The 15276-nt window shown below is 37.9% G+C and overlaps 1 protein-coding gene across 1 annotated transcript in view; it reads right to left on the reverse strand.

Moving 5' to 3' along the window:
* The window catches only part of COL5A2 (collagen type V alpha 2 chain), a 100163-nt gene that overhangs the window by 19924 nt on the left and 64963 nt on the right, over positions 1-15276 (reverse strand). The window contains exons 14-31 of the mRNA XM_029959567.1: positions 14688-14741; positions 13440-13484; positions 12185-12238; positions 11260-11304; positions 8471-8524; positions 6617-6715; positions 6094-6138; positions 5897-5995; positions 5423-5476; positions 4308-4415; positions 3828-3881; positions 2973-3071; positions 2226-2279; positions 1612-1710; positions 1460-1513; positions 1308-1361; positions 782-835; positions 191-244 (exon numbers count right to left, since the gene is read on the reverse strand). Coding sequence (XP_029815427.1) covers positions 191-244; positions 782-835; positions 1308-1361; positions 1460-1513; positions 1612-1710; positions 2226-2279; positions 2973-3071; positions 3828-3881; positions 4308-4415; positions 5423-5476; positions 5897-5995; positions 6094-6138; positions 6617-6715; positions 8471-8524; positions 11260-11304; positions 12185-12238; positions 13440-13484; positions 14688-14741 — 1179 coding nt within the window. The remainder of the gene's footprint in view (positions 1-190; positions 245-781; positions 836-1307; positions 1362-1459; positions 1514-1611; positions 1711-2225; positions 2280-2972; positions 3072-3827; positions 3882-4307; positions 4416-5422; positions 5477-5896; positions 5996-6093; positions 6139-6616; positions 6716-8470; positions 8525-11259; positions 11305-12184; positions 12239-13439; positions 13485-14687; positions 14742-15276) is intronic.

A 15276-nucleotide genomic window follows, 5' to 3' on the forward strand; every position in this document is an offset into this window, starting at 1 on the left:
TCCAACTTAGTCCAAGAATATGGTCAGATTCTAGCAATTATTTTATCCAAAAGCAATTCTTGGACAGCTTGCAAACTACATCAGTACATATTTTGAAATAGAGAGGGGGAAATTAAATTACAAAGAGAAGAAAGTGTAAAATTGCTTTATGAAGTAAATTCTTTTTAATTATACGTTACACATAAATTACCTGATCACCTGGCTTTCCTCCCTCACCTGGAGGACCTGGTGGCCCAGGTAAGCCCTGTGAAAAAAGTAAAAATGCTCACAAACGTGATAGAAATTTATGTAAGACACCAAGACTATGAATGTACTAGCACACTCAGTACAAGAGACCCCCAAGGGAAACAGTTTTGTGAATATTGCACCAAAGCATTCTCCCTCCCCTAAATGAGATGACAGCCTTTCTCTAAAACATTTACAGGACATATGCTTGTCAGCCCTAAAAATAAAGGTCTCTGTTAACAGAGATTGACTTAATTAATGCTTCATTATCAAAACAATCACTTTGTTCTGCATTTGGAACATCTTTGGAAAATCTCCAAATAAAAGCTGAATAACAGCAGCAGTTTTCTCAAGGGATACAGAGCTGGCATTTAAGCCTTTACCAGTTCAGCTGAGTGAATATCACTAATTATTCTGAACATCATTGCCTTAGTTCTGAAGTTGTGTCTTGTCATATATCACTTGATTGAATTTCTTCAATTTAAGTCGATAAAGACATGGCTGTTTATTTTTTTCTTAACAAAATAAAAATAAAAGTAAAAATGAATGCACATACCTGAAATCCTGTAGGACCTGGAGGGCCTTGCTCTCCTCTTTCTCCTGCCAGGCCCTACACAAAAGAAAGTAATAAGTAAACAGTAGAGGAATATAGGCAGGATCCACAATTTTTCTTCTCTCTGAATATGTATGTTTTCAACACTTTTACTTATCCCAGGCCAGGATATGCCCCATCTAAAAGATACTATTTCTTCTTAAGATCCTTCCCCCGTCAAAAGTTCTGTGGTCACAGAAAATAACTCAGTTCTGTTAAAACTAAGGAAGCTAGGAAAATGAACTATGAAAATTTTGCTCCATGGTAATGGTTAGTAAAAGGAATTAGACTACTCATATATATACACATATATATACACACATATTTAATACAAAGTTTCCCATTTTTCTAGGACAATTTGTTTTTTAAATGTTCTTGGGATTTTTTTATCTGTAATCAACAACTGGCATGAAGATAGAAAAAAACAGAAGCCAAAAGGGTGAAGAATGGATGGAGTGATGGGCAGGCAGAGTGGTAAAAGCTGACTTACTGGAGGGCCAACAGGACCAGAAGGGCCAACTTCACCATCTTTACCAGGGGCTCCCTAAATTAAAATGAAGTAGGAAGAAATCTTGTATAATGAATTTATATAACAGGAAAGCATCCTTTTCTGTAATCATTGCAAATAACAACCACACTCACTCTCTGTCCTGGGACACCTGCATTGCCTGCTTCTCCGGGTTTTCCAGGATCACCCTAAATTGCAGGAATAAAAACGACTATTTTTAGATACTTTTTTCATCCATTTAAATATATGCAGATGTTTCAAGTTGAACAGATCTTGCCATACTCACACTACCACCCTTTGGCCCAGGAAGGCCCATGCTGCCTGGCTGACCTCTGATTCCTATTGAACCTGCTGGACCCGGACGTCCATCTTCTCCAGGAGCACCCTGAAGAGATAAAGAATTTTCCACATTAAGTTATAAATAAATAAAATTTATTTACAAATAAATTATAAATATACTTATTCATAGGCATTTATTAACCTCTAGAAAATGTTTGCATATAGAAAGAAAATAATGTTAATCTGCTTTGGTTCTCCACTTAGCTAAAATGTCTTCAGAGCAGACATAGCTTTAGCCATAGTGCTGGATTTAACCAAATACTATGCAATTATTATAAATGAGTCATTATGGACCAAATACTTTATTGTGTCCCTAAAGAGACAGCTAGAAAAATATTTTAGCAATAAATGGCTTAAAAATGTTGCAGTAGCTGCTGAACAACAGATACTGCTATACAGACAAAACTAATTTTGAAGTCAGGAATCTAAAGCAAACAATTAAAAGAGAAGATGAGCCTTAAGAAATCAAGAAAACTCATGTTAATAGAAGTAAATTCAATGACGTGGGACCTCTGAATTAGTGTAGCATTAACTGAAAGAGCTAATTTCTGTAACACTTACCAAGGGGCCAAGTTTTCCTTCAGGGCCTTGAACACCTGGATTTCCTGTCAAACCCTAAAATTGGGAATACTATTGGTGTTAGGGTTAGGCATATAACTCCAGAACATTAAATAAATGTAAATAAATCCAAAAGACATGCACAGTTAATACCATAGTACAAAATTCCCTGTGTTAAAGGTCTTCCATCCTTATCTTCACTTTACAGCTTCATCCCTCACTGTCTCTACTCTTCCCTTTTCCTATTCCCCCTTTTCTTGCTGTTACACCTCTTGAGCTTCTCACAGGCTTATTTTTATTTCTGCCAACATAACCCAGCGATCTATATCACATTTTACCTTTTATCTCTTTTTTTAACCCTTTATGTCGTTTTCTGGTATTCCAAATTGTTCTCATATAATTTTCCTGTAAACAAATCCCTAGATGACATGCATCACCCAACTGTGTAAGTTGTCAACCACCAATTTAATGAAGGTTGGCCTTTAATTCATGTTCTCTGTGGCAATTATGTGCTTTACAAGCACACTTCCTTCTGTTTAGCTGTTCTCAATCAGGGCTATTTCCCCTTTCTCAAAGACAAAAGCTATGCTTCCCGAAATCAGCAGGGAAAAAAGACAGGTATTTCGGCCTTTAGCCTCACAGAAATGAGTCTGCCCTTGTATGAGAGCTTCTTAATTCCATAACATTCATTGTTGCCTTTAGAAAATGCAGAGTACCATGGTTTATAGCGTGCTGCTGTTAGTTCCTCACCCTTGCACCAGGAAGGCCAGGTTCACCAGGACGTCCAGGATCTCCCTGACCTCCTTTAGGACCAGAAGATCCTGCTGGACCACGCTCTCCTTGGGCACCCTAGAAAGATACCAATGGGCTACTTGTTAACAGCCTGAGCAGCAACAGTAAGAGAAGGTTAAGTAGAAACAGTGTCTTCCATGAAGGACCTATTTTTGCAAACAGAGTTCCCAATTATCAAGACCATTATTATTATTATTATTATTATTATTATTATTATTATTATTATTACTTTTTTCCCAATTTTTTACTTAAAAGTTTTCTCTCACCCTTGAAGCAAATTTATATAAGAATTTTAGAATTCCTTTATTTTTACCAAGAAATTGGGAATTTACAGAAGCACCAGACAAATACCCATGCGAATCCCTTCCCTAGAAGTGTTAGAGTGGTTGGGAAAACCAAAGACGGGTAAGCCCATTTGTGTGAGGAAAATTACACCATACACAAAGAAAAGGCAATTTTTCAAATAGCTACTTCCTACAGAGCAATACATTAAGAAATATAGTAGTAGAACAGGTCAAAGTCTCCTATCTGTGCACACTTCAGCACAAGGGAGCCTTAAGTCAGGGACAAGCAAGCAAAGCTGAACATCACAAGAACTGAAAGTGACTTTTCAAAAAAAATTTTATTCTCAAAACACTCAGACCCCTTTTGGCATTTCTGAGGCCTTTTTGATTGTTTTTCCAGTGATGTTGAGGATCTGCCTATTTGCCCAGAAGCAGACATTTTTAATGGAAGAGTTTCTTTTTATGTATCTGCGTGTATGAAAATTTAACAAATGACCCGATAAAAGATGGACCCTTTAATTTCATTTACCTTCGGTCCAGGTAAGCCATCAGAACCTGGAAAACCACGGTTACCAGGAGCACCCTAGGAAAAGCAATAGATATGAGGTGATTACCTTAACTTCTACATAAGTTATTGCAAATAAAGGACCAGATTTATGGTTTGGGGGTTCCTTACAATTCTCTAACTTCAGTACTTAGTCTTGGGGTTTTTTTACCACTTGGAGTGGTAAAAACATCAATGTCTCATTCATGCATACTGAACAGCTCCTTGGAAGCAAGATGACCACTTACACAGGGTTAAGCAAAAAGTCTGCAGATCCCTGTGCAATGAATCCCCACATGAAAATATCCAGTGTAAAAAGAAAATAATGCACAGTATTAACTTCTGTTAGGAAAATAAAGTTTGACTATACCCACAACAAAGCTGTAAGAACATCCATAGTTAGGTGAAGAGGTTTTTCAGCTTAGCAGTGCATCTCTCAAGCCATTATTCCTTTGGATTGCTTACCCTTTCTCCAACAGGGCCTGGTGGACCTACTGACCCTGGATCTCCTCGAGGACCTCTTTTCCCTTCTTCACCAATGGGGCCAATGGGACCTTGGGGACCTTGTGGGCCCTAGTGAAAGTAAAACTTTTTTTTTAAAAAATCATTGTTAAGCTTACCACTTCTCAAGCATATTGAAACAGACTGTCTTCTAAACACCATAAACATTTTTCCAAATAAAGGAGAAAAAAAAGAATTAGGTTTTGATTCAGTTAAAAAATGGAGCTTTTCAGCATCTGCTTTTCTCTTTCACAATGTTTATAAGCTAATAAATTGCAGTTGGGCTGTACAGTGCTTCTTACAGTCACCCATGATAGTTTGCATTTGGAAAAGCTGCAAAGAATTCAAAACTCAGTGAGACTCTAGTAGAGAAGACAGTGGTAAGGGAACCATTACTTCACCTGTGCATTTTTGTCACTTATTACATGATCATTTAACTAGTGAGAAAGGAAAACTGAAGATTGTTTGACAAGTCAAATCAACTTAAACTCTGTGGAGTCAGTTTTGTCCCAAAAGTCACATGCTTGCAGCATGGAATTAGCCATGTTTTCAAGTAACTTTTCACAAATATTAACTGTGGGCTAAACAGCTATTCATACTGTGAACATGCAACTATTTATATTATTTTGTGTCTAAGTAAACTATATCTAATATATGCAAAACTTCATAAGTATTAAATGTAAGTTTAAAATAAAATGGACTTTATTATGATTAGCACACAGACCTGTGAGCTCTTAAATGTCCAGAATCATATGGATCCATTTCATATGAGATGAAGAAACTACCAGGCTCTCATTCTGCGTGGTACAGAAACCTCAATAGTTGCACTAAGTGGTTTTTCTGTCCCTGAGTCCTGTCAGGCCTATGTTGGGTGGGTGATTTATAACATCCAAGAACCCACTTCACCATTCATTGTTAGCACACTCTACACCAAGGGTCACTGTGCTTTGTCTTCCACAATGGTTACTCTCATGATTGTGAGCAGTTAGAAATGTCTTTAAAAATTTAAGGATCTACTTGAAACATTTATACAAGCCTTTGTGATTCCTTTTCATCTTACGAAGCACATGGAGACTTACAGGTTCACCTTTGGGTCCTGCCTCTCCCTTGAAACCCGGGACACCGGGGTCTCCCTGAAAACAAGCACATGAGCAGCACTGATAAGGTTTAAAGTCTGCATAAATCACCTGATCAGTTTGTATTATACTATGAAACAGAGGAACCTTTCCTAGCTTAGTTACTAGTTGTAGGCAATATAATAGGATGCTTATAATGATTTGTCTTTCCCCTTACCATGTTTGTTTATTATGATGTTATAAAGACAAAAAGTAAATCAATCTCTTTGTCTGGGTTTATATAGACACACTTCTTTCTCAGACTTTTAAGAAGGCAACAACAGTATTTTGGACACACAGAAGATCCACAAAATCCGAGTCTCAGCACACTCATTATTAATTTATTTAAAGGAAGCCCTGCTGATCCCTGCTTTTGGTTTCCCAGAGTGACACACGTGTCAGACATTGGGATTCCCATGGAGACAAGGCCATCCTTACCGGCTGGCCTCGGATACCAGGGGGGCCAGTGCTGCCCTGTGGTCCTGGGGAACCGGGTGGGCCTGATAAACCAGGGGGTCCTCCAGTGCCTGGAGATCCCTGCAAACAGAAACAACAGTAAGGAAACATAATAAAAATAAGGAAAATAAAATAAATTAACTTACACAGTTTCTTCAGCAGGAAACATGATTACTTACAGTAGGGCCCTTCGCACCTGGGGAGCCATCTGTGCCTTCAGTACCCTAAAGATAATGTACCAATCATTAAGAACCATTTTAATGAGGAGGGCATCAATAGCAAATGCAGAAGGTAGTTATTTTATCCACTTTAGAAGACCAGACAAGAAAGACTATTAAATAAATACAGCAACATATGATCTACTTACGCTAAAATGGGTAATAAAGTATGCAAGTAAATGTGATTTTTAATGTTGAAGGTCTTGTGTTTAAACTTAAGTTTAAAGTACTTCTAGGACTGATACTGAATCAAGCTGCATAACTTTCAGTTTTCCTTCTTGTTGTAATTAAATAATAAAAAGTTATTATCAGTAAAGTAAGCACAAAACAAATGAATGAGACCTTTTTTTTCCCCTGGTAAAAAAAAAAAAAAAGAAAGTAATTTGAGCAAAACTCGGCAGTGCTCAAGTGGGGTACTAAAAAGCCCTATAAACAGATAACATGCACAAGCTGAGCACTGAGGAACTCAATTTAATGTACTTACAGGAAGACCTTGTGATCCAGCTGGGCCCTGTGGACCTGTTTCACCTCTTTGTCCTTGAGGACCTTCAGGACCACGAGGACCTGTTGGACCTGCTTCACCCTAAGATTTCACATGACAAAATAACAACATTATTTTGCCCTAAAAAGCAGCACTATAAAGTAATTAAGGAGACATACTGAGTTTATAACAGAGAAATAATTCATGTTTTGAATTAGTTTATTACCCTTAAATTTTGCTTACCTAATTTTGCTTCTATTACTTCTATGTGAATGTAAACTTTAAAAGCATGAACAGGATTTTTTCCTCAATGTTTACAAGACAAGGAAGCTTTCTATATGCAAGTAGCACTATCCAGGAGCCCAAATCAGATCAAGGGACAGACATGTCTCTCTAAAATCCCAGTATGTGTCTGTAATTTTACAAGGGCTTTTTTTTTTGCCTTCATTAGCAGCAAGGCTTAAGATTTAGACATAATAACACATCTGGGGTTGGTTGGGTGATTATTTTTTGCACAGTGCAGAGGAACTCACTGTTTCAGCACTATATTAAGCATAAAATCCCTGTAAGATTAGACTGGGTGAACAAACAAAAAAAAAAAAATTCTTCCTAGCATCTTCTTTGAATTTTATCTTTATATAGGAAATTAGCTTTTTGGAACTGATGGTTGTTAATATCACGTCTTCAGAACTAAAGTCCACCTCTTCATTGTATATTCTGCTTAGCTTTTAGGAGTTCAAAGCAGCTACTCCAATTTGACATCATCTGATGATCAAACTTGAAGCCAAGCTTCTCCTTTTCAAAAGCTGTAATCGATTCATCATGTGACAGCTTCTCCAAACATTTACTTATGTAAGATAGTGCTTACCATATCAAATACATTTATGACATGCACTAAAACATCTATCATTTAACTGTACACCCATCTTCTGTCTAGACTGTGCTTTTGCAAAGCAAGCTTGGACCAGATGATCCTCGAGCTCCCCTTCCAACCTGCTGTTCTTTGACTCTACAATTATGTTAACACTCTTCTTAAGATTTGTTTCCAAAACACAGTTTCATGAGCGCTGCCAGCTTCAAAACAACACAAAACATCTGCTGATCTTGGCTATCTAACTGATTGAGAGTTTCTTCTTGTATAGCATTTTCCTATCGTGTTTTAGGAGCGTAAAGGAAAAAAAAAGGGAGCAACTGGGTGGAGGGTAAGTATAAGAAGCATAAGGAAGCCATATGAGTTGTCTTTTCTTTCTTTGAAGACATTGTCTCAATGCTAAGGAAAAAAATTGAGCACTTTCTTGAAAAGCAAGTGAGGGAAGTGCCACAAAGGCAGTGCTGCAGCCAGTGCAAGTTTTCCATTTCTGCCCAGTCACACTGAGCCACGAAAGGCAGCAAACATAATTTGCTCTGTTGTGATGAACTGCAGCAGATCTCTCTTGGGGTTCAGGCATTTGAGGTCATCTCAAAAAGTGTTCTTGGCCAAAACTAGAGGTTTCAGCACTAGAAGGTACTGCTTCCATGCTGACTGAGACCAGTCCTTGCAACCTCACTTGTAACACATCTTGTTATGCTTTGAATGAATGGGACAAGATTCCTGAGGAACAGCATGACATTGATCTTATAATCACCCCTTAACACAAGCAGAAGTGAAAGCAAAGTATCCTAAGGGTGGTGAATTGCAATTGCTTCATTTGGCTTTGGGTTTTCATCTTCTTTCTGAAGGTCTTGACTAACATTGGTTTCACGGTGACTCCTGGGGACTTGTACACCTGTCAATCTGAACCCTGTGCAGTCTAGTATACATTTTTAATTATGTGTTATTAGACATTTTAAAAAGATACTTTCAATTTATTTTTTTACCTTCAGACCAGGAATACCGGGAAAACCTGGAGAACCAGTTATGCCAAGTGGGCCCTATAAAAGATAGACACACAAAGCTATATTTTGGCAGTTTATATCCCACAGACTAGTTCCTAAATCACTGGGTAAATATGGTTCTAGGATTACATGTGGGTTTTAGTCATAAAACTTTTATAAAAATAACTATAAATATCTTTTTTTTAAGTGATACACACGCATTTTATGGAACTGTGGCGCAGTATTTTAATAATATATTTACTGACTTCAGCAAAGAAAAGTTCTTGATTCAGCTATTAATGCCCAAATTGCAACACACACAGTTAGCAATTATGGGAATTAAGATTCCCAGATTCACAGACAAGTTCATTTGCAAGCTGTAAGACACAGATTTTTTACTAAATTCTCAAGAGAGACAAAGATGTAGAGCAGAGACAATTTACTGCTTGAATCTTTGTTCAAAGATAGGCAGGTGTGTCTGGAAAAGGAAGTGGAGAAAAGGCTGAGTTCTGCCACACCATGAAGCACAAGTGTTTGCAGAGGTACACCTTCAGCTCCCCAAACCAGTATAGCTCTCCTCAAATAACAGAATATCTTGAGACAGTCAATGCTCTCAGAAGGTCTGACAGCTCCAGCCACAGTACTGATGTTGCTACACTATTTCTGGTTACAGAGGCAAATTCTTGGTTTGTTGCACTGCAGAGTAACAGAGTCACACCTCCTGTGATTGTGAGGGCATGAAGTTTGGTCAGGCATTACATGGCAGACTGACTAAACTCACTAGAAAACAAACTTCAAGTGTACACACTTGAAAATACCTGCATGGTATGATGCAAAACTCGTTCTGCTATACAGGAAGACTGCCAATTAAGGGCCTTAAATTTGTGGATTGGTTCCATTTCCATAATGCCTCCTGTGCTGAACAGGACTTTCAACAGATGAACTTTCTACTGTACTATAAAGTCTCAGAGTGGCGGCACACGGTGGTTATAAACACTCACTACAACACTCTTCCCACATGATTCCTCTATCTTCTCCTGACTTTCTGCCTTTTTGTAAAATATGATTCATACTGTGAAAAATATTCTATGTAATAAAGCTCTCCTGACAAACTTAATCAGAACAGTCTGTCCCACTTAGCATTATTACAAGCATTTCTGCCGTGACCTTGCACTGGATTTCTACAGAACTGATATAACAACTCACTAAGTAGATTTTTGTAAACCTATGTCCCAGTTTATTGGATCACAAATAAATATCTGCCAAATCTCTCTCCTGTTGCAGGAAGAATTCCAGAATTACAGTGTACCACTGCACTGACCCAAATAACAACACATTTCATTAAAGCTTCCTCCAATGAGAAACACATGCATCAAGGACCAGTATCTCCCTTGTGACACTTCATGGGATTTTCCAAAAATATTAGCCAACCAGTTAGCACGTCCAGTGAAGCTGAGCTCATATTTTATGCCAAAGAAAAATTTCAAGCTTCATGTAAAATTCCCTAGCTTGGGACCCAGCATTTTTAAACTTTATCATTTGTTTTAGATACTGCAAAAATCTTTTCATTGTTTGAAAGTTTCTTCTAACAACTTTAACATCTTTTGTGATAAACTAAATAACTGAGTTTTGCAGCTTTTAGGAACTTACGCTCATTTTTTGAGCTTCTATTAAAGCTAATTATTTCTTAATGAAGCTTTTAATAAAATAGTCTGCTCATTCCAATGACATAGGTAACTGAATTTTTCTCAGGTTTTAATCATTAGCAAATAAAGAATGAAATTTTTACTGTGGTCAGGTGCATTAGGGGGTTGGGGGTTTTTTTTGATGCAATGATTTTGGGGTGTCTGGTTGTTAGACATTGTGTTTGGTTTGTTGTTTTGTTTGCAAAACATCACAAAGAGCTAAAGGTTCAGGCTGACTCTATCAACAGGCAGGAACTGTCAACCACATCCTAAAAAAAAGTAAACATAAAGGTATACAATATTTTTTAAGTGAAAGCTGGCCTTGCACAAGCAGTACGAAATCATCACAAGCTCTCATGTGCAAAAGCAACAGAAAATTAATAATAAGTGTGTGAATAATCACCGATTTATGTGAATTTTTCTCATGTGCATTTTCCAAATGCATTGTGAGACCAGATTGCATGATTGAAACCAGCAACCTTTGATACAATGACTTCGTAGTTCAAACAGCCACATCATCTGCAGCCCTGCTGCCGTCACGTGAGGACTTCCACAGCCACACAAACCAGGCTTGCTCATTTTGGCAGACATTGAGGCTTCTGGTTCTTCAGTTCCATAGGTGACTGTCCCTAATTAAAAGGCTCTTACACAGTTTTGGTAAGAGATCAACTGCAGGGAGCAAGTTCTGCTTCGGTGAGTGGCATTTCTCCTTGCTGAGAATGGCTGCGCTCTCGTTTGACAACTTTGTACTCGAGGGAAGATAATGCACAATTATAAACCAATTTACATCACAGTGCAGATGTTTAAGACAGTTTCCTCCCGACAGTATGGACTCCATAAGAGCAGCAAAGCATCACCTTTCCTAGAGGATGTTATAGTCTACTCCTCTGCAAATAAAAGCCTTTAGAGGAAGTAAACTACGGAGTATAATTTCTCAGAAGACAGTACCAAAACAAAAATAAGTAGAATTAGGAATCACTCACAGGTAATTAATTCCAGGTGCACTTTACTGATACCAGCAACTGCCAACACGGTTTTTTATTTCGTAGTGTCAAAAGGCAAGTGGAAATAGAGAGAAGAAACAGGTGATTGAGAAAAAAAACTTACCATTGGCCCTGGCTTCCCAGGCATACCATGCTGGCCACGCCCACCCTAGTTATGAAAATATGAAACAGAGAATATTTATAAGAACTCTACTTTTTAAAAAATTATTATTGTTGGCATTTGTGATAAAAGCCACACATAGTAAATTGATAAAAGTGCTGGATTGCACATTCCTCCAAACACTGTCAAAAACCTCTGGAAGAAATTACGTTCCCCTTCTAATTAATGAATTTCTCTATTTTCAGAAAGGACAATATTTTGAGAGTGTCATTGTATGGGGCATATAACATACATGGACCATATAAAAGTCATAGGGAGAAATGCCAGAAAAAAAATACTTGACATTGGATGTAAAAGCAACAAGATGAAACTCCTACTCAAGTATGATCTCATGTCAAGGCTAATCCTTTTAGATGAAAATCAAAATATTTTTTAAGAAGACAGCTTTATTATCTGGAATTAAATTGTATGACTTCATCTAAATTTGAAATCTTAATTGAAAGACTGCATCTAAACTTTTGTTTTAAACTTTTATGCAGACAAAAATCAAAAATATAATAATAATATGTATATTATTTCCAGTTCAGTAATTTTTGGTGAAAATAGCCTCTCATGAGAAATTCCACAGAAACAAAACTTTTTCTGTATCACAGAAAAAAGTGTTGTGAAGGTACTTGGCCTCATGGGCAGCTCTGGTATGAGAAGTTACCATACAGCTACCATTCTCCTTTTAGAAAGTGTTTCTAACTTTTAAAATTTATGGTAAAGGTCTCACCCCACAAACCCACTCAGCCCTAACACTCTTAGGTTACAGCAGAACTCACCATACAAGTGACTGGCAAGTCACATGAATAAACACTTTCAGGGTCAGGGATTTAAGTAAAACAAGGGAGGAATTACTAGGATGGAGAAGGAAGATCCTACTTACAGGGGCACCCTGTGGTCCAATTCGACCTCTTTCCCCTGGCATTCCTCTAGGTCCCTTGAAGAGAGAACAAGAAGTGCATTATTTAGGAGGCCACCATGGCAGAATAATAAGAAGGGCAGAGCACAGTTCACTTGAGTTTCCCCCCCATAATGGAGAGAACACTTGCCACCACCTCTTTTGGATGTTTTTTCCTTTGTTTTTTGGGGATTTTTCTAAACATACTTGACTTTTCCTTTGCACTGCATCACTCTCCAGTGGTTTTCTGCTCAATCTCCTTTATTTACTTTTAACATGAACATGATTAGTTTCACTGAGACTACAAGAGTGATAAGGATGGATGATGGAAACAACAGTTAAAGAATCAAGTTATTCTTTTTTTTACCCCTGCAGGTATAGCTTGTCTTGTGCTATAGCAGGAAAGAAGTAGGATCTCACATTAGTCCTTACAGCCTCACAGGCTTGACCAGTGGAAATTTAATAAACAGTAATTTTTCTTCTTCTGTTCCAACAGTATTTCCAGTTCTAAACACATTTGAATAAATTCTGTATATACTCACCAGTAACAATAAAGCAATTTCTTTCACTACTTCTCATTCACAAATTGGATCCCACTTCAGAGATATTGCATCCTACATGATACAACATAGTGCTCCCAGAGAGATGCCATTATCTAATATCAGAAAGGTGCTGTACTTCCAGAAGAACTGCTGAGAGTCAATCTTTGGCATCTCACACCTATTCAGTTTTCTAAAACCGTATCTAAATGAAAACTACTCTGAGAAAAAGTTTCTCCATTTCACTTTCATTCCTTGTATGCTTATCCTTACTGTAATATCCAAAATCCTCCGTCCATGGTTTTCCTAGCTAGTTCATTTCTGACTAAATTACTCCACTTCTACGTCAGAGCAACCTAACCCAGTTTTTCTCATATTGAAATCACTCCATATGAAACATCAATATATAAAAATAAAAAACTAGTCACCCTACACTTACATGAGTAGGCAAACAACCACCACACCTACATTCATGTTTCTGCTGAGCCTTCTGATTTATCATTATCACCCTACGTCTTTGAACGGAGAAGAATAACAGCTTACAGTGGACCAAACTTACTGTGAGTGTAATAGAAAATGAAGCCTTAATTAAGAGAAAGTTCAGCCCCATGACCTCAAATACAGATATCAAAACCAAGAAATTCCTACTGGCAACAGTATTTACAATCACTTCTGCAATACCCAGTGCACATGACACTCACCAGAGGACCCGTTGCTCCCATGGCACCAGTTGGTCCAGACTCTCCCTAGAAATGGAAATGAAATCACACAATTAGAGAAATGGGTGAAAGCAAAGTGGAGTTACATCTCATCCCTGTCCTATGTGCTTCTGTTGGAGCTCAGAGGCAGGTTTGCACAGTCACCTGTGTGCATCACACAGGGCAAGAGCACTGTTTCCCACGCTGATGGGAAGTGCCATGTTTACATGTCCTCAGTGAAATAATGAAGCAGATTTAACTCCTATGTGTTCCAGTTACCTGCCCACACCACCTACCTGCTCCTACCAAGTCTCCTGTTGTTGCTGCCTCCACCAAAAGTCGTGGGCAGTGTCAGGAAAGAAATTTTTTCTTACACAAACTCTCCTTAACTACTAATTACACATTTAAATTCAGATTTTGGAAGGTTCACTTCATTTACTGTGTTTTTAATCTAAAGGAATAGTTCTGTCCCACATTCAATTATTACCTATGGCAGGCCAAAAAATGTTTCAGCATCAGCACTAATGAATGCGGAAAAGCCTGAAAAAAGTGTTCTATGTTCTTTTAACATACAACTTTTAACCTATCTTGAAAGGACTGACTCCAGGTGGCTATCCTGTGTTACCACTGCTTTAAGCTGAAGTTGTAAGGGTGCTGCAGTGCCAGTGGGGGTCAAAAATTGTAATAGAATAAACTTGTTAGGTGAAAAATAGTCAGTTGGATGAAATATATCCTCTCTCTCCACTCCAATGCCTGTTTCATTTAAGTCAGTCTGTAGTACAGTAACTCAAAAGAGAAGAGTCAGGTTTTAATTATGCATTGCTCTATTTTATTGTATTAAAAAAGTGTTAGAAAACTGTGTTTTTCCTCTCAGCTTGGTCACAAAGCCAACAAGAAACACGAACTGCCCAAGTGGAAAGTTGCAACATAGGCATGGGCTCCTCATTAAGAGACTTTGTTGTGTTCAGTGTCACAGACACGTGTCACAGATGGACCACGGTCAATTCACCCAGTGACACCTTACAGGCCTAAAACTGAGCCCCAGTTGAAACTGGGACTCTCAGCATAAAGCCCAGACATGTCATTGTATAGCAGTTTATATGTATCAAACACACAGTAAATATGGACAACTCCACTCTGCATGAATAGCACTGACAGGAGCGTGCACAAAGCTGTGTTCAGAATATCTACCCTCTTTCATGGTCATATAAAACATGCTTAACCATTTAGTTTTTTGGGCCATGAAAATACCTTTGCTCCAGCTGCTCCAATTTCACCTTTTGGACCGTCAAGTCCTTTCAATCCCTGTAAATTATAAAAATATGGAGAAATTGCATTCATATATGGACATACAGAGAGCATTCCTACTATTATTGTTAAAGTAACTCGATACTAAAGTGTTAAGAATGGATCTGAGGTGGTAAGAGTAAGAAAGTAAAAAATAAGGAAGAAAAAAAAACCAGATGGAATAAAGTTTTTAAACATTTCCTAAATGGAAACCAGTTGTACAAGGTACATTTCCTTGGATTTGGTTTCCTTTTTAAAACAAGAACGTTTTTTTTAAAAAAATCCTAAAACAACAAGGAGGAGGCTCTGAGCCACAGGAAACCTACTTATTCCTCCCCAAAGCAAAATTCTGGCCAGAAAACCTGGTAATTTGTAGTCACTCCATATTGCAAACATATCCACCTCTCAAGTTCCCCACCCTAACGCAAGACTTGCCAACAAAGAGAGAGAACTATCAGGTTTGCACCTCCCGAAGCTTGGCAGGGCTCATGCAAGCTCCTTCCAGATTCCCAGAACATTTGAAAATAGAGTGAAGAAAGCACTAGAGAATGTA

The sequence above is a fragment of the Manacus vitellinus genome, unplaced genomic scaffold (assembly GCF_001715985.3).
Source record: "Manacus vitellinus isolate BGI_N305 unplaced genomic scaffold, ASM171598v3 scaffold_20_pilon, whole genome shotgun sequence".
Lineage (NCBI taxonomy): Eukaryota > Metazoa > Chordata > Aves > Passeriformes > Pipridae > Manacus > Manacus vitellinus.